Source organism: Crotalus tigris, unplaced genomic scaffold (genome assembly GCF_016545835.1).
Source record: "Crotalus tigris isolate CLP2741 ecotype Arizona unplaced genomic scaffold, ASM1654583v1 scf7180000017576.4783729, whole genome shotgun sequence".
In the NCBI taxonomy this organism is placed as follows: Eukaryota; Metazoa; Chordata; class Lepidosauria; order Squamata; family Viperidae; genus Crotalus; species Crotalus tigris.
The window spans coordinates 1,964,245-1,991,006 of NW_024096487.1; the positions used below are offsets into that span (position 1 = coordinate 1,964,245).

The window sequence follows — 26,762 nt, forward strand, 5'->3', positions numbered from 1 at the left end:
TCATGAGCACAAGCACTGTAAACATGAGCACGAGGGCTATCAAGGGATGAGAAAACAAGGACAGGGGGAAGGTAATTCTTGCACATTCCAATATAACAGAATTTAATCAATTTCCAAAAGAATATAGCATTAACATCACAACATTTTAAGCAACACGGTAATTTTCAAGGAGAGATCGGACGGGTCTCCTGGACCAGAACGTCCTTCAGCGTAGACACTATAATCCTGTAGCTCAATGAATCCTGATTTTGAAGGTTTCCTCAGCTAATCTTGTCTGCGTGTTAGAGTTTTTAGACTATTCCAGAACTATGGATAAATTACAGAATTTGGAATCAGTATTGATTCTGTGAAGCCAATGTGTAGTGTCAGCCTAGAAAAAACAACAACAAAGCATAACAGGCAATTTGGAAAGCAGCAGTTGAGGCAACAGGAAAACCATACTTTGAATGCAGAGCAGAAAAATGCATCCAGAAGTGGTATTTGTACTCAGTGAGGGTGAATATAGAGCAGTGGTTCTCAACCTGTGGGTCGGGACCCCATTTGGGGTCGAATGACCATTTCACAGGGGTCGCCAAACAACACAGTCCGCCATTTTTTCCTCCTTTTCCTTAGCTGTGCTACTCCCTTTTATTCTATTGGCTTTTGAAAGCCAATAGAATAGACTCTCGACTTACGAACGGTTGAGTAGTCCTCGACTTATGACTGGTTGGGGGGTCGCGGCATTAAAAAGGTTGAGAACCACTGATATAGAACAACAGTTTCAAATCCTGCCCTCCTAAAATGATTGCTGAGTAATACAGATGATGGGGCAACCTGGCATCGCAGTTAAGCCTAACATTTTCTCTTTGCTTACATGTGGTGCAGTGAGGAGAGGAGAAGAAGAGATTGCTGTAGAAGACCGAGCAGTAGGGCGGGCTGGGCTGGAGGGAGGCAGGGACCTTGGGCTCTGAGATCCATCACTGTCACTACCATGGCTGCTGGGAGGTGTTGGTGGCATCTGCACCAAGTCATCTAAGTCAGAAAAAATACAGAAAACGGGTTAACAGAGGTTGGTCATGGGTAACAGCAGGAAAAAGTTATTTGGCGAAAGAAGGCTACACATCTAACCAGTTCCAACTAGTTTGAACAGCAATCTGGATCTTCATTTGTGAGAAGCAATATTTTTTTTGGGAAATGACAAGAAACAAAACAGGAGATCCACCTTCTCTTCATCATATGTTAACATCTCATCATCGTTAATTACCAATGGGCTTTATTTTCTTGTTTTGATTTTATGTAAAAAAAAAAAAAGGCTTACTTCAACTGCCTAACTAATACTCCAGGATAAGTGGAAACTTTGAGAGAGGAGGACAGTACGGAAAGGTGAAAAATAAATAAATAAATAAATAAAAATAAAAACTTGCCTCCAGGTTTAAGATATATCCAGATCTTGGAACTAAATATGCTCGGGGACAAGATCTAAGGGACTTCTGGGGCTGCTCATTGGCAGTACTTGGGCATCCCTAGGGAAGGGCTAAAAGAAATCAAATTGGCAGGCAGAAACGTGAATTTGATATCCTACCCCTTTTGAACAGTTATGTGTGTCATATATGCACAAAAAGCAGGGCTTCAATTACATGGTTACAGCCACCATCTTCATTTTTTTTTTATTCTCAGCCCCACAGATGTTACAGCTTTCCCAAGTGCTTTCTTCTTTGATTTCCTTTACTGAGCTTTGATTATGGCTAAGATAAAATCAGTGAAATGAAGCTGATTTCCTTGTTTCTTCCTCTATCTTCTAAAAGAGGAAATTGTCCCAGAGGCACATCAGGAATTAGAGTTTGAAGCTTAAGTGGGCTTTACCTCACAATGGATAACAACGCCAATGGAGCTATCAATTACCTTTAATTTTTCATTCATGAGATATCTACAGTTTCTTTCAGGAAACCCTGTTCTAGGTCCAGTAGCATGTGATAGATATTGATGGCAAACTTGTATGTCTGTCTCCCTGCCCTGCTTCTTTTCTATCATCTACATCTCCACGTGGTCTCCACAGAGCTACCTCATGCACTTTCTTGAATTTATGCACAGGTGTATAGCTAAAACATTTCTACTGTTACATCTATTCTGTTCTGAATAGGTTATATATACTTCAGTTGCTAGATTCCAGTCATGGGAGTTGTCTCACAAGTCTTTTGGAATAAGTTTTCTATGTCATTTGCCAGAACGTGGATTTGTTAACTGCTGGTTCTCCCACGAATCCTCTAAATTTCCTGCTGATAGAAGATAGTGCTCTTGCTAATGCTTACATTATTATTACTATTATTTTAAAAAAGCTTGTTCTGTTGGGATACATTGTGAGCCAAACATCTGAGAGAGCCTAATATTTTCTGTAAATTATTGTTTGCTTATTTGAATATGAATTTCCAGTACTTGGAAAGGACACTACATTTTTAAAGTAAATAAATAAATGTGTTCATTTGGCTAAACAGGTCCCTCTGTGCAGTGTTAGTGACTGCCAAGCAGAATTCTAGATATTGTTATCTTTCTGGAAATAAAGCTAAGAACTTTTTACCAGGCACATTAAAAACTGGCAGCGTTCATTATTATCCTTCCAATGACATGCAGCCAATATCTAATCCAAAAAAGCCAGAGAGAAATGTGGGCTGGGTTTCAAGTAAGACTACTGAAACTGGGCAAGCTTTTACTGACTTCATTTAAATCTCTGTCTTAAAACTTAACAAAGCGACTATGATTTTTGTAAGGTGCTCAGTTATTGTAGTGATGGGAAGAATTTCATTTAAGGAAAGACATTTCAACGTCTAATTACCACAGATTTCCCCAGCCTTTTGCCTTCTAAAGAGATAATTGCCTTCTGGCGGACTGAAGAAAAACCCTAACCTTTAAAAATTACAGGAAATGTTGACTTATTAAAAAAAATAACAACAATCTACTAATTTTCACACCAGAAAGGCTGGCAATTTGGGGTTTTGAGCTATCTTTCCATATCATACAAAGCATATACAGAAGGAGGAGCAGGTCAAAGAACACAAAGCAGACCCAGAAGAAGATGGAGAGGCACCATGAAAGATACACTACAACAACATCAATTAAAAATAGTTAAGGCTGCCATAAGAGCAAGAGCCAGAACTTTGTGTCCCTCAACACCCAAAGCAGTAAAAGAGGAGAAGAAGAAAGAAGAAGGAAGGAGAAGAAGGAGAAGATGGGGAGGAAGGAGGAGGAAGAGAAAGAGGAAGAGGAAGAGAAGGAGCCAGCTTTCCAACATGGCTGATCCTGAAGGTTTGCACTTCACAGACTTAGGCCAGACATAACATTGCTGAAATGAAAGAATATGATTTAAAGTTTGCACTTTAAAATTATATCCAGAAAATGGAAATTGCCCCAATCAAATTGCTATGAAAGTCAACTCTCTTAAGAATTGTTCTTGCATTCTTTCAAATAACTATGTAAAATGACAGGGCAAGATACATGCTCCTATTCAAATGACAAATTCTAATTTAATTACAATAATGACTAATAGATTAGTTCGTAAATTTTGATAGATGCTGTTGTATTGATCTGCGTTTTATTTTCTAGAAATGCTGGCAAATATTAGATAAAAGAAGATTAGAAGTAAATCTAATATTTCCACTGCTGATACGCCACATACTCACAATGCCCATCACATTCTAGTAGTAGCCTATTTCAAAGAGATAAATGTAGGTGCTGGTTGCTACCTATGAAGCCCTACGTGGCTTAGGGACTGGTTATTTAAGGGTCTGCCTTTCTCCCATAGTATTTGCCCAGCCAGTTTGATTCTGCAGGGTTGATGCACTGTGGGTTCCTTTGATCAAACAGAGTCATCTATTGGAACCCCAGAAATTCTCTTTCTCGGTAGTGGTTCCTGCCTTCTGGAATTAGGTTTCCCCTGAAATGGCGCCCACTTTCCTTTTGTTCAGAAGAGCCATGAAAATTTGACTCTTCACTCAGGCTTTTGACAAGGAGAGGGAGACTTCATATTATACATTCTGGTCTGTCACGCCATATTTTATCATTGATCTATTGATCAAAGTGACCAATTTCATGAAAATCAATCTTTGATTAAAATAATGCATTAAATTTGCATGCTGCCCAACTCTCTCCCAAAGATTGATTTAATCTTTGATTGATTTTATTGTAATTTTCTGTTGTTTGATTGTTGTAAGTCATCCAGAGTTGTTGAGAGTTAGGCAACATGAAAATTTATCAATTATCAATTATTTTTATTGTTGGTAGGAGACCAACCATGTTTAAATTGGATTTGGCATTTTTATCCACTATGGTATTGCATAGTCAGCCAAAAGTTTAGATTGAATGTGGCATTTTTTCCCACCAATCCAGTCCTTTCCAAAGACCTGGGATAAGTTTGTTTGATGGTGTTAAAGGTATTATAGCAGAATGTGCTTATATCATCATTATTATTTTGTCTGGAAGTTTACCCCGATAGCATAAAGACAAGATGGTCTATAAAAATAATAATATGAGATTGGAGAGCACTGAAAGCTCATTGAGTTATCCAATTTTCTCACCGGTTGGCACATTTAAAAATTGGTTCACTTCTCTAGGTTCAGCTTTGATTACAGGTTGGATAGTCATTTCTATCGGTGCCTGTAAAACAAATGAGAAAAGTATTGGGTTAGTGATTTTTTTGAATATCTTGCTTGGAAGAATCATAAATTTCCCTATGAGATCACATCATTTGCAAGGACTCAAAGCATTGTTGTGTGAGGGAGATGGGCAATGAAATATAAACTCAAACAAACAAACAAACAAATTGTGCTGTATCTTGTCATTTGCTTCTGGGGTCAGGCTACACACATCTCTCACGTCTCTTATTCTGAGACAATAGGGCTCCATACAAGAGACCATCATCCTTCTAGAGATCACCTACACACTATTTTTACTATTCATCTGTATATTATGGTATGTGATATGGTAGTAATCTGCTCCTGGCACCAATTTTGAGCCTCCTGGTAAAGAAAAGTGAACATCATGCAGAATTGATGTTCTGCATGATGAAAGAGTGCATTGCACAAATAGTGTTCCATGACTGACAGTCATTTTCCTATTACCTTCTTCCTATCTCTAAAATGTCCACTTATTCAGATTCAGATTTTGATCTATTGCAAGATTGCGTAGAATGCTTTTGCACAAACTTTGGCGATACAGAATACCCTCTACTCTTCACTGGATTTTCTGCAGGGCTATTTAACAGCTGTTTCTGATCAAAGGAGATGAAGAATTAACACGAAGAGTCATTAATTCCCAGCTACATCAATGTGATCTTCTCTTTCCAGCCTTCTTTTCCCACCAAATGCCAGAGATTTTTTTTTCCTCATTAAACAGATATATTTCACGTTGTCTCAGACTGTAAACATAGCCTGGCAAAGGAAGTTAATATGGTTTTCAAACACACACCACATAGATCTACATTTGGAAATCCAGGGAGTTCAAAGTTAAAGCAACAGAGGAAGTTTTGTGTACAAGTTTGATTTGAATGGTATCCTTGTTTTTCCCCTCCTACATTTATCCACAGTAAGTGAAAGGAAAATAACCCACAATTGAGTACAAATGAAGGGAGTTCTCTTACTTGGGGGGGGGGGGAAAGGGGGAATAAGGCTGTAAAATATATGTGAGAAACTGATTCTAGCTCTCACCTTTCAAAGGGCAGAATAAATGATTTATTGAATTGACACATAGTTCATTTTCTGAAACCTGTAGGCCCACATCTGATCAGACAAACCCTTTGAAATTAACTCATTGGCAGCAAAACACAGTGGGAGAACGTTACTACCATATCTTTCAGGACATCCCTTGAAACACCACACTCTAATTTACACAAGTTTAAATTGAAGTTACAATGAAGCATGTCGTATGATTGGGAAGCAAGTAACAAGGAAGGGTATTTGGCGCTCCAGGTCAGAAGTTCTCAAATGCCCCTTGTTGACATTCCACACACGTTTATTGTTCCATTGGTCTTCTCAATAGGGATGGTCAATAGAAGGGGGGAGTGTTGTAAGCCCCCATTGTAAACCACTTAAGAGTAATCTAGAACCACAAGATGAGTGGTATATAAATGAATGAATGAATGAATAAATAAATAAATAAATAAATGTTTGTTGTACCAAATGGGAAAGAATGGTTGAAAAGACATCACGGGCTGAATCTGGCTCTGATTTCTCATTTTGCAATATATACAGCCTCTTTCCCAAAATTGGTATTTTCCAGATATCCTGGACTAAAAGTTTCTAACTTTAGATTGCTATTCTAGGAGCTATAAAGGATTTTGCATTGACAAGGCTGCTGGGCTGTACAGTCTACAGTAAGCTGATGCACCTTAACAGTCCAACAGATGAAACGACTTATAGGAAGATGATATAAGAAGGCCAATCTAATGTGTCTAAAATAAAATTTGATTTGTTTAAATTTTGACATCTCCATTTCAGCTTCTTGAATACTATCCTGGAATTCTGCTCTTTGACAAGCATATTTGAAATATCAAGGAGTTGCTTCCTGAGGGGGAATGGCAGCCTGATGTTCTCTGAAATGCAGAGAGCTGCTGCAGCTTTTGAAAATTGGATGGGAAATTTTTTGGTTGGCTTTTATCTCCCTGGATCAAAGGGAGATCAGCAGATTAACCGCCTATGTTCCAGACTGTTCTGGACAGCAGGGCCTTCTGATTAAACTGCAAATTAGGGTAGGTTTTTTGCAGCTAGATCCAGGAGCTGTGTTCTCAGGAGCCCTGGACATTCATCTACACCAAGGGTCTGCAACCCTGACAACTTTAAGACTTGTGAATTTCAGCTTCCAGAATTCCTCAGCCAGCTGAGGAATTCTGGAAGCTGAAATCCACAAGTCTTAAAGTTGTTAAGGTTGCAGACACCCGATCTACACTCATAATGGCAGCAGAGTCATTACAAACATTACTGCTTTGTTCTCCCTTCTCTTAATCACTTTAAGAAGTAATCAATTACAGCTGAAGAAAGATTTCCTTTTGCAACAAAGATAAGATTCTTTGCGATGTGTTAATCTTCTTTTGAGACTACAAATATACAACAGAAACTTTGGTTTATTGATCTTATTTAAGTTTTATTGGCAAAAAAATCAATTAAAAGAGAATCTACAAAAGTTTTCAGTGATTAAGGTGATGGTTTTTATTTTTTATCCTGCTATTTTTATTTTTATTATTTTTATTTTTAATGAAAGTGCTTTGTACAATTCATTACTAAGTTGGTTAAAGTGAGTAGTCCAGCATGGAATGTTTGTTAATTATCTCTAAAGTTCTCAATAAACAAAAGACTCAGTAAAGACTCAGACATGACTCAGATTGTGATGTTTAGTTACCATAGAAAGTGCTGTTGTTATATTTTACCAAAGACCTTCTCAGATCATAATTCTGTGAATTTGGTTTATAAAAGAATATCTAGTCCTTTCAGATGGAAATTAAATGAAGTATTGCCACTAGAAAGAAGTTGGCAACAGTTATCTATGTTAACAATAAGAGAAATGGAAATAAAATTGAATTATGCAGAGCAAATAAAATTTGAATTTGCGAATAAACCAATGAGATGATTACGTTACAAATTGGGAAGAGAAAGAAAAAAAGAAAATGTTAATGAAATTACAAGAGCAAGATAATATACTAATGCACAAGGTTTTAACGCAAAAAAAACCATTTTTTCGATATTATTTTAATCTGCATAAAGGGCATGATATTGTCTTGAAGAAAATAGATGAACGTCTTAGAGAACAAAATCTACCAGGGATTAGAAATGAACAAATGCAAATGATGAATGGAACTATAATGATAACAAAAGCTTCAGAAGCAATGAAAAAGAGTAAGCCAGGAAAGATGCCTGAACCAGATGAACATACTAGAGTTCGCATTATAAGTGGTTTAAGGATGAACTTTTACCACCTTTGCAAAATATAATGAATTATATTCTACAGGGAGGAGGGCTACCAGAGACTTGGCAAGAGGCCAACGTAACATTAATACTTAAAGAAGAATAAAATTTGACCTGAGTAAGAAATTACAGACCAATATCATTACTGAATAATGGTTATTAGTTGTTCACAATGATTTCAGCTGAAATATTTTTTCATAAGGTTCTGAAAGATATAAATTTTGGGAGGAATTTTATAAAATAGGTGAAATCTGTTTATGCTTCATAGATATAGCACAAAAAGTATTAATGAGGATTTAACTACAAAATATGAGTTTGCTGTTTAGTTTGGATGATAGTTTGGGTTTTGTAAGAAATAAAAGATTACTCATTTAGAAAATAGAAAACCATAATTTGAGATTTGGGCGGCATGGATGTCTATGGGGTGATAAATTTAAGGTGAATATAAATTTAAAATTGTTATATTAGGCTATTCTAAGAGTATGGAATAAATATAAATGGAAGTTTTACCTTTATGACTTTCAGCACAAGAAGCATTTTATAGATGAGAAATATGCAAACATAAATGGCTAGCCTACTGAGATGTTGAATTTTTTTCAACGGGATTATAAAATGAAACCAACAGATCTGATAATAGAGGGATAACCTTGTCAATGGTTTTCTTTTATCTACTTGAAACCTTTCTTTCTTAGAAAGGTTTCAAGTAGATAAAAACATAAACATGTTATTGCTAAAAAAGTATAAATAGTTGTTGAAATATAGTATTACACAGAAGACGAACAAGTCAAGGAATGTATAATGATAAAATAAGCTAAAACTTTTCGCTATAGATTACAAATGGACCAATGAAAAAGTATGTGATTGAAAGGACTGAAATTTACATTATGTTCTAGACTTAAAGAGAATTTTTATAAAATGACGTATCATTGGTATTTGTCACCAGAGAAGCTGTCTAGAATATATACGTATTTTGAATCTTTGTTGGAAATGTGAACAATATGAAGGGACATTTTATCATGTTTGGTGGACATGTAAAAAAGCCTAAATATTTTGTATACAAATACATACATTAATTCAGAAGGTTTTAAAAGTTAAATTACAAATAAAACCAAATACTTTTTTGTGGATATTAATGGACAAGCAACTAGAAAAAAAGTCATGGAACTTTGTTTTTGTATGTGACAACTGCAGCAAAATTATTATATGATCAAAAGCAGAAAGGCTGACAACAGAGGAATGTTGATGAAGATGATAGAACTTGCAGAGATGGCTAAATTAACCACTTTGATCAGAGGGGAAAAAATGACATTTATGTTCAACTAGAAATGATTTGTAAACTTTTTCATGAAATAGAAAAATGCACTTATGATTTGTGGTTTTGATGATTAGGAAAAAATGAATAATAAAAAAGTGTTTTTTTGTAATCACTGATTAAGAGATAATTTTGTAATTGTACTTATAGTTGCTGAAAAGGAAATGGGAAGTTTCTTCCTATTTTTTCATTACAATTCATTCCATAATTTTGCTTTTCTTTTTTTTTCTTTTTCTTAATGCTTCCATTGTTTGTCTTGTAAAACTTGAATAAAAAAATATAAAAAAGAAAAGCGTCTTTGAAATGTCACCAGCAGAAAGATTTGTATTTTTACAAAGAGAGATAATTTGAATTCTATCTCAGACGTTGGCTTCATCCGGAAGGTTTGCATTATTTGTAGACAAAACGGTTCTAGGCTAGAAACAAATGGGCTAGTTAACCTCTAGAACGTCTGCAGGAGATTCACTTTATAATTTTTATTTTGGGTGTATTTTTCCACTTACACTGATCATAACAATCCTGCCCACTGTTTGGACTAGCATCCCTAATAAAGGTAAGTATAGTTCCCATAAAATCTGCCATTTCTGAATCAGGATCAAAAGTCCTCTGTCCAGTTATCCTTCAACTGCCCACTTTTCCCTCTGCTACGTCACTTTTTAAAAGGTGGTTATTTCAAATCAGCAGTGATTAAAATAAAGACTACCTAGGCATTTTTTTCTTAATTTTATTTTCCACCTTGTAGTAGCCTTTCTATTTAGAATGAAAGATGAGGAAATCATGAAAAATGCCACATTCTCAGGTCCAAATCATTCCAGATATTCTTGGTGCAACTCACCTCTTTGGGGTCTGGCAACCTTTGCAATGGGTTAAGATTCATCATGGGAGCTGCATGCGTTGGCAGCTGAGTTTCAGGTATTTCTGGCACCATGTTCTGCTCCTGCTTCACCATGATGGAACATAGCTTGTGCTGGAGTGTCCACATACCATTTTCCAGTTCTGAGAAAAGAAGCACATGACAGTCAGGTCATATTACCATTGTCTATGAGAAACATTGTACCATATAATGAGGTGTGTCCTGTTCAATGACAGAAGTAACCTGAAGGAACAAGGATTTTACAGCTAAGAAGCACCACAATCAGCTTTTCTTTGTTTCAGAACAGAAAATATAGTCCATTAAACTCTAATACAGGGATATGCTACAATTTCCAGGCCGAAGGCTACACTAAAGCCTTGCCTAGCACAGCACAGCCATTTTAGGCATTATGCCTCAGTTTAAACAATTTTAGAGGTTTTTTAAAAAAGAAATGGAAAAATTCTGCAAGATCACCAAATCTTACCAGACTTCACCAGCCTCACCTGAAATGTCACAAGACCTCAAAGATTAAATCCAACCACATTTTGACAATATTTAAACTTTTTTAAAAAGACTGATATCACACAAGATGGTTGATCTCTCCTATATGAATCTGTTCTGTCAGGGTAGTCTGTCCTATACTGTTTATGAAAAAAGTATGTTAGTAGATTGATATAAGAAGTTTCTTTAAAACAAGGATGGACAATGTTTTCTGCGTTAGATCCACCAGGTCTAATTTTTTTTTTTTTGCATGATTCTAGCAAGCCAGGGTGGGATATTAAGGGTGGAAGTAACAGCATTTGGCTTCCAAGAAGCATTTTGCTCTCAACACATCCTTATTGTCCTATTTTAAACTCAAAAACAGTTTCACAGAAATGTGTTTATTTTGCTTCCAAATTTCAGCAGTTAAGAGTTCAGCCCATTTGCAGCACTTTGGGAGTTTAAGGGCAGGAATGTGAACATTTCATTCTTCAGACAACTTTTAATCCTGTTTTCATTCTTATTTTCATGATTTAAGTTGAATGTGCACTGCTCCAATTCAGTCATTTTTGCCATCATCTTAGGTACCATGATCTCAGGGTATTCTAGGATTACAAATGGAATATATATAAAGAGGTTCTTGTGGGTTTGAGGGGTTCCCCACTGTACTAAGAGAGAAAAAGTGTAATGTTGCTATCAATATGGAAATACTTTCCTCAAAAGAGTAGAAATCCATACAGCAACTCTTATACAAATAAGGAAGTTCTTCATTTGGATATACAGTATATACTGTTCTGGAAAGTATACTTTAAGAAAACTAAGGTTCAGAGGAAAGCATAAAGATAACTCGGTATTACATAGGACAAGAGCAATACAGGAAAAAGTAAAATAATTGAGGTTAATTTGGAGAAAAAATGAATGATAATAGCCTTCTTGAAATGCATCCCTGGGTGTCACATACAGTCATGTGAAAAAGTAAATACAGTACATCCTCTTTGAATAATGTTGCAAAGAAGAGAGGGCCAAAATTCCTTCACAACGATGTGAGAGACTGATAAAGTCATACAGAAAATGACTTTAAGTTATTAAGTTATTGCTGCTAAAAATGGTTCTATAAGCTGTTGAATCATAGGGTGTACTTACTTTTTCACACAAAATGACTTCTTCATTTTGACTTTCTTTTTGTAAAATGAACGATGACATGGTTAATATGTCATGAGGTGTTATTCATCTGAAATTGTATTTATCTACTTTAAGAACTGCTGAGGACCAGATGATTTTTACTATGTCCTGATGTGTAAAACCATATAACTCAAAGAGAGTGTACTTTATTTTCACATGACTGTAGAAGACTATATCGTTCTACCAAGCAGGTTAGATCTTAAAGTTTATAGGAAGCTGGATTTTGACTGAACGTAAGGAGCAAATGCATGATGAAAAGAGCAATGGAAACAAACCATTATGGTTAGAATGTATTTTAGAAACTATATTCACCTACTTTGATTTTTATCCAAGAATCAGAGAATGCAAGATATATCAGGCAGAAGAAAATCTTCAACGGGGTTAAGTTGTAGGTATAAAACCTGGAAAGTTATGGCAAGGCAATACTCTGAGAAAGCCTTTTTAATAGATATGCGATCCTTATATAAGCTCAGAAAGGATTTCCCAAAAATAATTATAGCTCCAAAGGGTGAAAAAATGGCTGTCTGATCCTATGTTAGGGTTGTCTAGAATTCTGACTTGAGCAATTTCTTTTACACACACAAACACACACACACAGAGGGGGGGAGGGAGGGAGGGAGGGAGGGAGGGAGGGAGGGAGGGAGAGAGAGAGAGAGAGAGAGAGAGAGAGAGAGATTTAAATTAAAAACATTTTGTGCCCAAAGAAGTTCAAAACAGATTGTTTCTACCATTCTGTTTTGAGCTTAAAACAGTCCCATTTCCAACTCAAAATGTCTATTTCAAATTTGAACCAGGACTCTTTCAAAGTTCCAAATATTTCCAGGATGGTCAGAATAACCCTTTCCTAAGTTGAGAGATGTATTCTGAATTTGAAGCAGAATATATTGAGCTCAATTTTTTTTTTTTACTTCAAAACAGTTTGGTTATTCCTATTACATGGTTAAATATTTTGGGGATGGAAATGCGAGTTGTGAGTGTGCATGCAGCAAATGGTATTATTATAACTATTAGAGAGCCGTTAATTCTCTCTGCAGAGCTGCATAAGGTCACTGAAGAGAGAAGAACTGTCAGAGAAAGCTGCCTTTTATCATCTCTTCTTCCATGCTGCTTCTTCCCAGATTTCTCAATCTCCATTCTCCTGTGCTGTTGCTCAGAGCCATGATGTTCTTATCATGCTCTAAAGAATTGCATTCCACTATGAAGTAGCTGGCATGATGCTTCTAAAAGATGCAAGGTTCCTTCCGTCTCCAGTTTTACTGGTAGTTCCACTTCCCTAGTTAACTCTTTGGCTTAGAAAAGGAAGGATTTGGGAGGGTTTTGTACTAAGCCCACGGCCCTTTATATTATAAGCATTTATATTAACATCTAGAACAGAGGTCCCCAACCTTTTCGGCACCAGGGACTGGTTATGTGGACAGAGGTTTTTCCACGGACTGGAGGGGGCGTGGTTTTGTGTGCTGTCTGCATCCTGTGGATGGGGCTTTTCTTGTTTGTGCGGATTGGTAGCTGGCATGCCACGGTCCGGTACTGGTCCACGGAGCTGGGATTGGGGATCCCTGAATTAGAAGATATTATAACAGAACGAACATCTAGAAGACTTTATAATAGAACTCATAATTAGCACCTGGATATATAAATAGTATGCTGCATCATTTTCATTGCAAATAACCATATTTACAGAATGTTAGATGTGAAGGAAAACCGAGAGTAGGAACAAGAGGGAAGGGGAGGAGGAATAGAATGGAATATCCGGAAACAAGCAGCACGTGACATTCTATGAACACTAGTACTCCAGTGCTCCTTTTCCAGCAATGTTACTAAAATATATCTCTTCTAGATATTGAGGGGGTTTGGGAGAGTAACTGTCCTCCCTCATCTATAGTCTGAGGTGAGATAGTTCGGTAACAGTTCTACAAGGAGGCAGGATATTTCTTTGGAACAGGACCAAGCAAGAATGACCTATGAAAAAATTGTAGTGCTTTTGCCCCTTCTCTTCTTGATGTCTGGCAACATTCAGCCAGGATAATCTCTAACCACTGTGGGGAAACATTCCCTGCTTTTATGGTTTTTTAGCTTTTTTTTTTTTTAAAGAAAGGTCTTTTTTCTCTTGTATATACTGAATCTGTGCCATTTCCTTTTCGGGCTGATGGTTGTCCTTCAACCACTTGGACACCCACAGGGTCCCACAAATAACAGGATCCTCTGCTAGGATTGCTCTAAAAATATCCTGTCGTCATGAATCATCCTAAAATGAATTGTTTTAAAAATAGGTTTTGAAATGACTATGCCTCTCCATCTCCTGCAGAGAAATCTACTGGTAAAACAGAAGCCCACTTAGGCCTCTACATGTGCCAATAAGGATTAACTGTAAGCAGTAGCTTTCATTCGGTCTACACCCAAGACAGAAGGATCAGGGAAGGTGCTGATTTCTTTGTATCCACACCCAACAACCTCAGGGTCCCTCTCAGAGGCCGCCCAGAGCTTGGCGGTGGGGAAAAAGAGGGTAAATTGACATAGTTTATTTAACCTCCTTTTCCGTGTGAGTATTACAGAACTTTTCAGGGCAAAACCCAGCCATTTAAGCTTTAGTACATGGAGCCCAGCTTTATTTAATGGAGCAGGCCTGATGTTGAGGCTTAGATCAGTCGGTTGGGAAGTACTCAAAATTCAGGGAGGCAGACTGGCCTGAAGGACATAGCTCAGGAATCAAATAAGTTCCACCAGTTTACCTACTCCTCTGTGCCACAAGGTCAGACAGAGAAATGATTTTTTTCTAAAGTCAGTTCAGTTTACAAAACGGGTATTTTAGCACCAGATGGAAAGCATAAGGATTTCTGTAGGTTCTTCTTGTGAGCTGAGGAGAAAAGGAAAGGGAAGGGAAGAAAATCTCTCCCTTTTTATCACACATGAAATTGTCTTCAGTGCTTATGCTCTAGTAAATTGAGTTAAACTGGCCAACCAATTTTCAGCCTATGAGTAAGACTAATTGTAGACAAGCACATCAGAATAAACGTATAGCCAAAGTAGAAAGGGTCAATGCATTCCAAGCCTGAAATCCTTAAGCTTGAACCTGCATGGACACACTTAGGGCCCAAATTTCCTCTCCTCACAAATTAGAGGAGATACATGGACAGAATTGGAGAGAGGAACTACAAGACCAGGAGATCTCCTCAAGGAATATATTCATGTTAGAAGTTATCCATCCCTGATTTAAAGGGAAGAGAAGAAGAAATTAAGAGGTTTTTTTGCTAGAAAGAATGATAAATTAAAAGATTCATAGGAATAATATTAATAATACTAATAATACTAATATACTATTACTACTACTACTACTACTACTACTAATAATAATAATAATAATAATACAGCAAAACAGAAAAGAACTGGAGAAAATCAGAAATACAAAGACGTGCAAATAGAAGTAGAATGATTGTAGTAAAAGAAAGCAAAGTTAATAACAATAGGCTCCTTGGGTGCAATCCAAAATATCTGGAGCACCACTTGAACACCATCAGCATTCAGAATCACCACTAGCCAATTGCAAAAGGCAGTTTAGTTTGAAAAGCTTACATCCTGCAACAATACTTCTAATACCATCAAACAGTATCTGCCTATCCCAGGTCCTTGGAAAGGACTCCGTAGGTGAGTAAAAGTGCAAATCCAGTCTAAACATCTGGCTGAATGTGCATTGAACCATAATAATAACCTCCATTGGTAAATTGCTCCATTCATATATAAATATTACTATCATAAAGTCATTTCTTGTATTTAAGCAAAATTTAGGAATTCTTGTGGAAAACGGAAGGACTCTTACGAATTCCAGAGGATTTTAGCAGATAGATTTATTGCGCAGGTTCAGAAGCAGTAGCAACCAGCAATTCTGAACCCCGAGGGCGGGTTCAGATTTCAGTTTTATACTTTCCCTTTCTCAGGAACAAAGGAATACACATTGTAATACACATTGTAATACATTAGGTTCATTTCTCATGGGTATACAATGGAGAGAGTTTGCTACATACATTGTATCCAAGTGCAATGCGCATTAGGTTAATCACATACTACTAACGCAGCATTATTCCAGTAATTATGCAGACATATCATTATTCTAGTGATTGTTCTTATTCCACATTACTATTATTTTTTTCCCTAGTTTCTGTCTACAATGAAGAACAACTCCTGACTATGGCACCCTTTTGTGAATATGGAGTACTTCTGCCACTGCAGGAACTTGCAGCTATGATTATAGCTATCAATAAAAATGCCTGATTGCAGCTTTGCTAGTAGCTGTAATTTTACCACCAGAGCTTACAGGAGGCTTTTAAATGCAGAAGGAATGGTTGCTTTGCTGCAGGATTTTTTTTGTCATAGCAAATATTGCTACTTACATATTCATTTAGCAAAAGACCAAATGAATCTACACAGCATCAAATACTGAAAATGTGAATTTAGGAAGAGAATACTAGCAATTTCTCTTTTGGATTTTTGTTGGTCTAGGACTTGTAACAGCTCACCAGGCTCATGGTGTTTGTATGGGGGCAATCGTAGATCAGTTTCAAACTCTTTAGAGATTGAGGAATGGAAACAGTGGATGGAAGGAACCAGAAACAAATCAGAATTAGTTCCCCAAGGGAACTAATTTATTTAGCATTATTCAGTAAAAAAAAAAACCTCTTTGGCAAAGAACACTGCTTTAATAGATCTACAATAATGTTGTGTGAATAATGAGAGGTAGTGAGAGGTCAGTTTCTTGGACAATATCCAGGACTTAAATAGTCAGTTTTTATATTAAATGACTGTAAGACAGTAAGCATTCTCCTCTCTTAAAACAGTGGGTTATTGGCTCTTTGCTGTGACTCATGAGGCCAAAACCCATGTTTTGTCTGTTTTTGAAGATCCTGATGAGAAATTAAAGGTCAACTCTAGTATTTTTTTTATATCAGAGCCCTGCTTATTTTTTTTTAAATCTCTATTTCAATTTCCTCCATTATTGCTGTTTTCAACAAAAGAGATTATAAAAAAGGGAAGTTTAGTTTCTAATTTCAGCTTGTTGATATGTGTATCACAGTCCTGTGCATATTTATTCAAAGGTATGTCTTACTGTATTCAATTGAACTCACTTCCTAATTACCATGTTTAAACAGTGTAGTATTCCATTATTCCCCCCACCCCCTTTCTTGAACTATCCCTTATTTGGCTTAAGCACAACCACTCATCTTCCCCAGATAGCTTGTTCGGCTTCCTGATAATACATTCCAAAGAGAGAATATTAGCAGGCAGATAAAACCTATATATGTTTCCGGTCTGGCTTGACTTTTTTTCTATTTCCAATAGCTAACTGAATAATGTCAGCTGTCTTATCATTAGATGATTTAAATCAGTTAAAAATGGATTAGATTAATTGCCTGGAACCAATTTTAACTCTGGACTGCTTTTACAGGAAGCAGGGGCAGTTTGCTAACAGCAGATGATGTCTGCTTTCAAGAGAAACAGCGCTTTTGGAAGAAACACATATTGGACCTGCCTGTGTCAATATCATCCTTTCTCTATCACATCAGCAGAGGATATGATGCAGTTTGGGCATATGTTTCTGGATCAAAGCCTTCAGGGTTCTTCTACTCACCACTGGCATTTTCTTCTGTCTTGACAGGCATAAGAGGGCTCTGTGGAGCAGAGTCTCCACTCAGGGAATAGCTGTGCTCTGCCTGGATGCCAGGAGTGGGAGGATCCAGATCCATGTCCAGCAAAGGGTTCTTTTCCACCAGCATGGGGTCATCAAAGAAGCTGTTGAACAGTTCATTGGAAAAGTCCTCCATGTTCTCAGAGAAGTGGTCAAAGCTCTCGGAGAAATGCTGAGAAAGGAAAGATAAGCGTGAACCACATCATCTCCATGAGAGACTAGAGGGCCTTCTACTGAAACGTATCCCAAGCAGACACACTGTGAGCCAAATCATTTGGATGAGAAACAACTATATTCATCTTTTATTGTTTCTGTTTTCACAGCTTCAGAAGAAACTAACCAGCCAAAATCCACAATGAAGTACATGCCTGCCCACTTTCTTCACCTTCATTTAATACATTTTTATTCTCTCTGTATAAAGCTCATGTTTTATTGAAATGCATTAATTGGAACATCAGAAATACAGGTTTGAAGTATATTACTTTCTTTTTACTTTGAAGCCTTTTAAACATATTTTCTTACAACTCTCATCATCTTCATTGGTGTGTACACTGTGTTGGTGTTCATTTTTCAAACTATCAAAGCACCTTTATTAGGTTTCTGTGCAGTGACAATGATCAAAGGCGCACATACCTAAATTATTTTTTTATAAAATGCAGTTGGGGTATCATATTGATGTTCTCATAAATAACTGTGAAATTAAATTGTTATATAAATCATTTCATAGTTTGAGGATGGAACATTATTCATCATGAAAGGAGATGTTAAGGATTACTATGAAACTTATCGCTTCACTGCCTTTTTTTCTATACAGCATATCCATTTGTGGAAAGTTTTGTCATACAAAACTTTGGAAAAACCTTGGCAGAAACTCATGCAGCATGATACTGATATTTATTCAAAATACTGTTCAGTATTAATACAGTACAAAGGTTTGTTTTATAATGTGATCCAATTCTACGTACCCTCAGTGCACAGAGTGGTAACTTGAGAAGCAGACTGAACATTAAAGAGTCTTGAGCATCTTATTATATATGTTTACAATGAAAGCACATGTCACAAGTCACAGTAAAGTAGTGATACTTATAGAAGACATAAGAAGTCATACCTCTGCTTCAAATCATACTTTTAAAAAAGTGCATCCATTTCATACACATCATTATAGCTATATAGAATTTCAATTCTATTGAAATTCAATGAATCCAGATTTATTTTCCCTTCATTCATACTGTTTGCTTTTTAAACACACACACACAAATCTATTGCATGTTCATTTTTATAAGTAACAAGAATCAGATTTAATTAAAAATTCTGTAATAATTCATAGCTGTGTTTCTACATAGATGCATCGTGAAAATAGCCTTCAGGGAAATCTGTCAATTTTCTCTTGGCAAAATCCCTTTTCTCCAGATAAAAAATGAAGATGAGTGAAAATACTTTAAGAATAATTTTAGACACGTCCACTAGTAAAATTTACATTTCTGCTAGATTGAAATATATATCAGTTGGTAACACAAGAAAACTAGAGTCTTTGAAAAAAGTGATATAGAAGTTTAAAGTTTATGGAGATTCTCAGTCCAGATCATGGTTGTCCCAAAGGTGCTTTTCCAAAAGGCAACTGGACTTCCTTGGGTTTTTTTCCTTGAAAAATGTTTCACTTCTCATCCAAGAAGCTTCTTCCGTTTAAAAGAGAATACAGAAAAAGAAATAAATATTACCAGCTTAATGGGAAGGGGACGATATTGATGGACCAAATTACAAGAAAAGAAAACCACTAGTGTAAATTAAGCCCCTCCCCACAATCTTCCTTGTAGGGAGGAATAATCTGCAGATCTAAACATATTTTTCTGTATCATGATCCTTGTATCTGAAAATGGTATTCCAGACCATCCTGTGTGAATGATGTTTATTGCAGGAAACACTATTATAAACATTGTTATTTCTCTCAGCATTTAGCAGTTATGGAGATGATCTTTCAAAAGTTGTTTTCTTATCTTCCTTAGTTTTTTTAAAAAATTATCTTACTAGGATATATTTCTTAGTCTTTTGCAATTTAAAATATGTTGCCATTATCTCTTCACTCAGTGACTAAGTACTTCTTTTCCTCACATTTTGCTGAAAATTGTACACCCTTCTATTCTGTTCACAGGACTTAGCTTTCATATAAGAAACAGGAACATTTTCACACTATGTCCAAAATCAACCCATCCATTAAACTTTAAATAATGCAAAACCCGAGGAACTTAGAAACAAATACTAACAAATATTATAGATAGGGCCACAGAGATAACAAGAAGACACCTCTGGATGCATGTAAGTTCCAAGGCCAATTATTCCTGTTCATTTTTTAAATATAGCAATACATTTAAATGAAAGAAATTTAACCAAATAAAAAGAGTTCTATTTTTTAAATCTAATAATTGTTTGAGCACAAGGTTATCTAATATCTGCAAATATTTGGCTTGTTAGCAATGTTTAACTTGATTTGGTCATACCTCAATGACTGAATAACTCACATCCAATAAATCAGAACAATGGTTTAAATATATATTAGCAGCTTCTAGTTCTGTTTTTGTTTTGTTTTGTTTTGTAAAATCTAGTTTTCCAGATTTTTTTTTTAACATCTTGAAGTAAACCTGAATTCCTATCTGATAGATAGACTGGAAGCGCTACATTCTAAAGAATATTGATCCCTTTGTAAAGGAAAGTAGGTAAAGTTAAGATCCCATCCACTGGGAAAAAATTCTGAAGAGCTAATGGAATCATCCACCTACATTTTACTAGGACATAATTTATGTTTGGTATGTAGTTTTGGCCAGAAAGTGACTAGCTGGAAGTAGATACAATAAGAAATAAAATGTATTTTTCAAGTTACATTATTATTTATTATTATGATGATGATTTATTTATTTGTACCCGACCCTTTATTATTTATACAAATAACTCAAGGTGGCAAAGATATTCAATATACCTTCCTCCTCTTATTTTCCCCACAACCTTGTGAGGTGGGCAGGCTAAGAGAAAGTGATTGGCTCAAGATCATCCAGCTGGCTTTCATGTCTAAGGCAGCACTAGAACATACAGACTCCCGGTTTCTATACCAGCACCTTAACCACTAGACCAGACTGGTTCTCCTATTTTTTCCATGAGATTACGGAAAAGAACTCCCTTTCAGTTTGATGTCTGCAAAACGAAAGGAACTAAACCAGTGGTTTTCAACCTTTTTAATGCTGCGACCCCCAACCGATCGTAAGTCGAGGACTACCCAACCGGTCGTAGGTCGAGGACTACCCAACCAGTTGTAAGTGGAGGACTTTCCCTGCCTGGGAGCGCTGCGCATGCGTGGTGCCGCCCCCTGCGCCGGCCGAGGAATAGCTGGTAAGCAGCAGAGACGGCGCAGGCCGACCACCGGCTGGGGCACCAGCTGGCCCAGCCCAAGGGAGTAAGGCACCCGCTGGGCCCCACGCGCGCCAGCAATCCTCCCTGCATCTGCCGGCCTCCCACCTCCCACCCCTGGCCCTCTTTTACTTACATTTTTAGTAGTTGCTCAGCAGGGAGGGGTGGAAGCTTCCAGACAGCTCGCCTTCGCTGCAAATAACTTGCAGCACCGTTTGCAGAATGGGGCTTTTGGCGGGCTCAGCAGGGCAGAGACAGCCTGGACAATTCCTATTGGCTTTTGAAAGCCAATAGAATTAGACTCTATTCAAGAGAGTCTATTCTATTGGCTTTCAAAAGCCAATAGAATAAAAGGGAGTAGCACAGCTAAGGAAAAGGGGGAAAAATGGCAGACTGCATTGTTTGGCGACCCCTGTGAAATGGTCGTTCGACCCTAAATGGGGTCCCGACCCACAGATTGAGAACCACTGAACTAAATTGTCCTCTTGCATCTTTATGTTTCCTCTTCTCCATATTCATAGAAGCTCCACTTTCATCAACATTCCTATGAAATGCTAGTTATATTTCTAGATTAGAAGATGTCCTTGTGGGTTTGGATGTCATTCCTTATCTATGGTGGGGAGGGAGGCACTCTAGATAAGCATTGACTTTCATCTCTAACTCCATCTTTGTTTTTCCATTCTCTTTTCTTTTACATACATACTCTTGCATATATACAAAACATGAGAAGAAAAGAGTTGGGATTCTTTCATTTTAGGTTGTCTTTTAAACAATGTTAGGAGCTGTTAACTACAAACTTCTTTGGGGCAGTGGTGGGATTCAGCCGGTTCACACCACTTCGGCAGAACCGTAGCTAATTTTTTGTTGCCCAGGCTGAGAACGGACTTCCGGGAGTGGCATCCACACAGATAACAGGTTGTTCACATATTTGAATCCCACTATGCTTTGGGGGATACAGGAACAAGTATGTTTAAGCAGCCAAATGAGAGAGACTGTTCAAATTTATAGTACGGCATTGGAAGAGAAAAGATTAAACAGTTTCTCTATGCTGTTTTTTAAGAAAACATAAATACATGCATAACATATGATTCCCTTTGGACGACAATGAAAAGCTTCAGGGGCAATTTTCACAGATCAAATAACAAATTATTCTAGTTCTGTATCATCTGCAGATGATATCTAATCTGCATCAAATCTAAGATTGGGAGAGGCGTAGGTCCATTTAGTCCAATATTGTCTACACCAGTGGTTTTCAACCTTTTCTTCACCATAGACCCCCTTTAAATACTTTGTGTTGCCATGGACTCCCATGACTTAACTCAAGATTTAAATCATAACATTTCTTCAAGCCATCGCAGACCCCCTATTGTGCCTCTTCCCAGGGGTCCATAAACCATTGGTCTACACTAAACAAGCAATAGTTCTTCACACTTCATATTACAGATCACATCCAATGACTGTAGAAATTTGGGTTATATGCAAAAAATTAACTGTATTCTTACACCATACTTATCCATGTAAATAAATGATCATGCAGCATGCCTAGCTTTTTTCATGGCTTAGGATGAAATGCAAACCAAGCCTGTCCATTCCATTTACAGTTACATGATTTAAATTGGCAATCTGATCGTCTGAATGAAGTTATTATTTTCTGTAGCAGTTGATAACCTTGGAATTCTCTAGTGATGAAATCTTGCAAGTTGTATGCTGAAATAGCAAGATACACCAGATGCTCTAGATATCATTCAACAACTGCATATTTATTTCAGATTTACTGTGCAAAAATACAGTTATTTTGAGTTGGTGTTTGGAAAGAAAAAGCTGGTGTTAGAAAAGGAAATGCTTTAGATGGTGACATAAAATGTTCATAAGTGACAGATGGAAGGCCAAAGAAGGCTAACTAATCTTCATGTTGCAATACAATGTATAATCTTTTTATTAAGCTATTTTTTTAATCTATAGCCATAAAAATGAGTTACACTGGGTTACAATATATATATAACTTTAAAAAATAACACTCCTTTTTCCACATTTCCTGACAGGTTGCAAGCAAGCTTTTCTGTGCAAAATGTAAGAAGTGAGAAACTTCACCTTCAACCCTCCTGGGATTAAGCCTAATTGTTTCAATTTACTCATTCTTGAGCTTTGGCAGCTGGTTAACTAGCTGACTTCAAGCCAGTCATCCTCTCTCAACCCAATCTGTCCCACAAGGCTGTTGTGAGAAGGAGTGGAGGAAGGAGTGCTGTGTACAGCGCCTTGGGATCCTGGAGAAAAGGCAGGATGTAGATCTGACTAACTAACTAAATATTTACATAAGAACAGTATATGCAATACTTAGATTCACACATTGCCTGAAGCTAAGATTTCTTCAATGAGCTGTAATGGCTGGATACACACATTATACTAGAGGATAAAATGTGTCTTAGAAACCCAATGGCTGAATTAAGCTAAAACCAAAACAAAATTCATTGCAACTAACAGCCAGTTACTGGCTCAGAAGCAGGAATACTAATGAGATTAAATACCGTCACACCTAAGTTTTACTCAGAACTAATGTGGTTGTTTTAAAAAATATGTTTCGTATATTACAGTTATATTGCCTGCCTTTTTAAAGATAGCATCTTCAAGGAAAAGATAGATATGAATAAATATTTAAAGTGGTGGTTTATATAAACCGCCAACAGGAAAAAAAAATGTACCCTTTTGTTGCTCTGATTTACTTTCCTTCAGCACACATGGTTCTTTGCTTTATCCCAGGGTGCCAAATCCCTTGTCAGTCTTGCCAAGAAAAAGACAGAGGCAGGAGATGACCTGAACACCCCGGATACAGGCAAGCGTAAGTTCCTGTTCCAACATAAAGATCTGTTTGTTTTATTCAAAGACAATATCATTGTGTAAATAAATGCCAGGCAATAAGAAGGATGCAGAAATACTGGTATCAATGCCATTTACCAAATATCGGTCTCCAGCTTTGTTCTTAAAAGGATAAAGCAAGTGTAGTTAAAAGAAAGCTCTAGTTTAATATATACTCAGTCAATGGGACTATGACAGAAACCTCAACATGGAAATATTTATGCGTTCAACTGCATCTCAGTTGTCCGCATTGTGAAATCTTTCAAAATGCACACAAGAGAGATATACACACAATTATTCAAACAGACTGAGTAGCTATGAATCTCAAATGAAATTATATAGAATCTTTAGTTTGCTCAAAGAAATTATCTCTACGATACTTACAAGGAAGGCGATATCTAATATCAATGTTCAGTCATGTTACTGTCTCTGAACATCAAATGCCCAAATTTGTAAGATAAACTTACCATTTCTACTAACACAGTTGCACACTTGTAAAATGTTTATCTGTATTTTAGAAGTTATACATCTGATACAAGGCAATGGATTGTACCTGGGCATTTTAAAAAATTAGTCTCTGCTAGTTAATCCACTGTAATGTGGTTTACTAAACATGACGTCATGAAAGTTGGAGAAAAGATAAAATGAAAATCTAAAAACAAAACAAAAATGAGAACATCTAGATTTGCTAACAATCTTTAATATATTTTATTTAGACTTTACCATCTTTCTATTTAGATGGATCAGGAACTCAAAAACCTGATTTGCAGATTTAAAGAGAATTCAGGAATGAATTAAAGAATTTGGTTAGATAATTTGGATAGCTGTCTTGAGAAAAGTGTTCTTGTGAACTGGTAAAAGGTCTAATGGCAGTTCCAGTATAACATGTTGGCTGGGAATTACAGGAAATGAATTCCAAGATAATACTAAAGCACCACCTTAGGAAAGGCTGCTTATACTATTCTTTGTCTATATTTAATAAGGAAAACTGTGGGAGAATAATATTTCATCTATTTAGCAATCTAAAATATTTACTTCCGTGGTGTATTGTGCGAAGCTAAAACTGGAAAGATGGGCAGAGAATCTCTGCAACATCTTCATCAACCTCTGATGTTACTTTTACATGAAACTGCCTTCTATTATCTCTAGCCTATATGGTTGATATATGACTGGTTGAAATGATAAGAGCTGTAGTCCAATCAACACATATGGAAGATGCTACATTGGGGAGACCTACCCTAAAATGTGAAAGAACATATAAACAGAAGGGTTCAATAGTATTTTTGATTGCTGTGACAGGGAGCCATGAAACCTAAAACTATACATTGGTTTTATACCTTGGCTTTTTTATCATTTTATTTGTTTTGCCAAAGATAAAACTGAAGCTTGTTTGATTCACTTTAGAGCACGGGTGTCAAACTCGCCATGTCACGTGACGTGTTGCGACGCACCATGACTCTTTTTGCATTGCTGGCAATGAGGTTGGCGTGGTTTCGGTATGATGAAACTGGCTGCGGGCCAGCAGTTTGACACCCCTGCTTTAGAGTAACACTCAGTGTTGTATTAAACTTATACACTATAATTGATAGAGAATTAAGGAGGTAACCCTATATCTGGACTTCCAGATACAAGATTCAGATGCCAGAAAGATGGCATCATACACATCATTGCTCTTTCTTGTATTTCAGTGGGGAAAAGTTCCAATGCTGGCATATGCACTATTTTATGTGAACGATACATTATTCTACGAAGGAATGCTATATGGTAAAATCCACACCTTGTGTCTTTTAGCCAAAAAAATGTTGGCCCCCAAATTAATTGCTTACTGGAGTACTGTAAATAGTTCCCAACTGCTACCAATTTGTTGCTAGGACTAACACTTGTTGAGCCATTCAAACATTAATTTCCATAATTAACTAATATAATCCCTCATGAAACAGCTTTTTTCATGGTGGGACAATCCTACAGTATATACATAAGAGAAATATGGGCGCTAGTGATGATTCACAAATTGATGCTGGAAGGTAATAACATTAAATCCGTAATATCCCAAATGAGTACTTCACAGAAGATGTCAAGATTTGTTATCTCTTGTCTTAACAGACAGAACCAGGTCAAATAGGCTTAAGTTACAAAATAATAAATTTAACTGAATATTAAGGAAAAATCCTTGACAGGAAGCAGAATGGAACCAAGAAGCTATCAGATATGAAATGCCCTCAGAGAAGTCTTGAGAATGAAGGCTGGACATATATTGGAATATTCTTCCTTTAGATTTCCTGCGTGAAACAAATGCTAAAGCTTGCAACTATCCAAGACCCCATATGATTCAAAGAGTCTGTGTTGTTGTGTCTCGTGATGCGTCACCTTCCTCAACTATGCCTTTCTCTTTTATCTCTGACTAAGTCTTCATTTACCAGATTAGTACTAAAACCACATATTGGTTTTAGTTTCTTCCTGGGTCCCACTCCAACAAGTAGTTTGTGCACTTATTGTAGTTTATGCTCTGACATAAGGTATAATTATGGTAATTGCCAAAGATAGTATAAGGAGTAGACACTCTTGAAGGGAAAAAAAAACACTGCTTGCACACTTCAAATCTGAAAATTCCATTTAATTTCAGGCAAGGCAACATGCAGGGATGAATCACAGTTTATACATGGAGGGGGTGAATCAAGGTTGAAAAGAGTTGAAAGCTATTAGGGACACCCCCTAGTGAGATTACAGATCCTCAGCTTTCTTTTTTTCAAAAGCTTGTTATCTCCAATGGGTGGAGTTCATATTTACATACAAAACCATAATAACCTGTCAGTGATCCAAAATAATCAGCAAGAGTGTGAATCTAAAGCAGTCTGGAATTTAGTAGGTTCAATAGCACCCACTTCTTTATTATTCCTTATTTTCCTAAATACTACTTTCTAAATGTATCAGACTGCAACCTAGAGTTTCCCAAACCCCAAGGATGGTAAGAGGGAGGGGAGAGGAGTTAAGACCAAAATGTTACAAGGACTCAGGTTGGAAAAGGATGATCCAGTGGAAAAGAAAAAAAAAAGTTTATTGAGCTTGTAGCCTAAAACCTTTTTG

The 26,762-nt window shown here is 36.7% G+C and overlaps 1 protein-coding gene across 1 annotated transcript in view; it reads right to left on the reverse strand.

Annotated features, from left to right (window-relative positions):
- The window catches only part of CREB3L1 (cAMP responsive element binding protein 3 like 1), an 89,803-nt gene that overhangs the window by 29,983 nt on the left and 33,058 nt on the right, over positions 1-26,762 (reverse strand). The window contains exons 2-5 of the mRNA XM_039358525.1: positions 17,373-17,601; positions 10,073-10,233; positions 4,548-4,626; positions 854-1,011 (exon numbers count right to left, since the gene is read on the reverse strand). Of these exons, the coding sequence (XP_039214459.1) occupies positions 854-1,011; positions 4,548-4,626; positions 10,073-10,233; positions 17,373-17,601 (627 nt within the window). The remainder of the gene's footprint in view (positions 1-853; positions 1,012-4,547; positions 4,627-10,072; positions 10,234-17,372; positions 17,602-26,762) is intronic.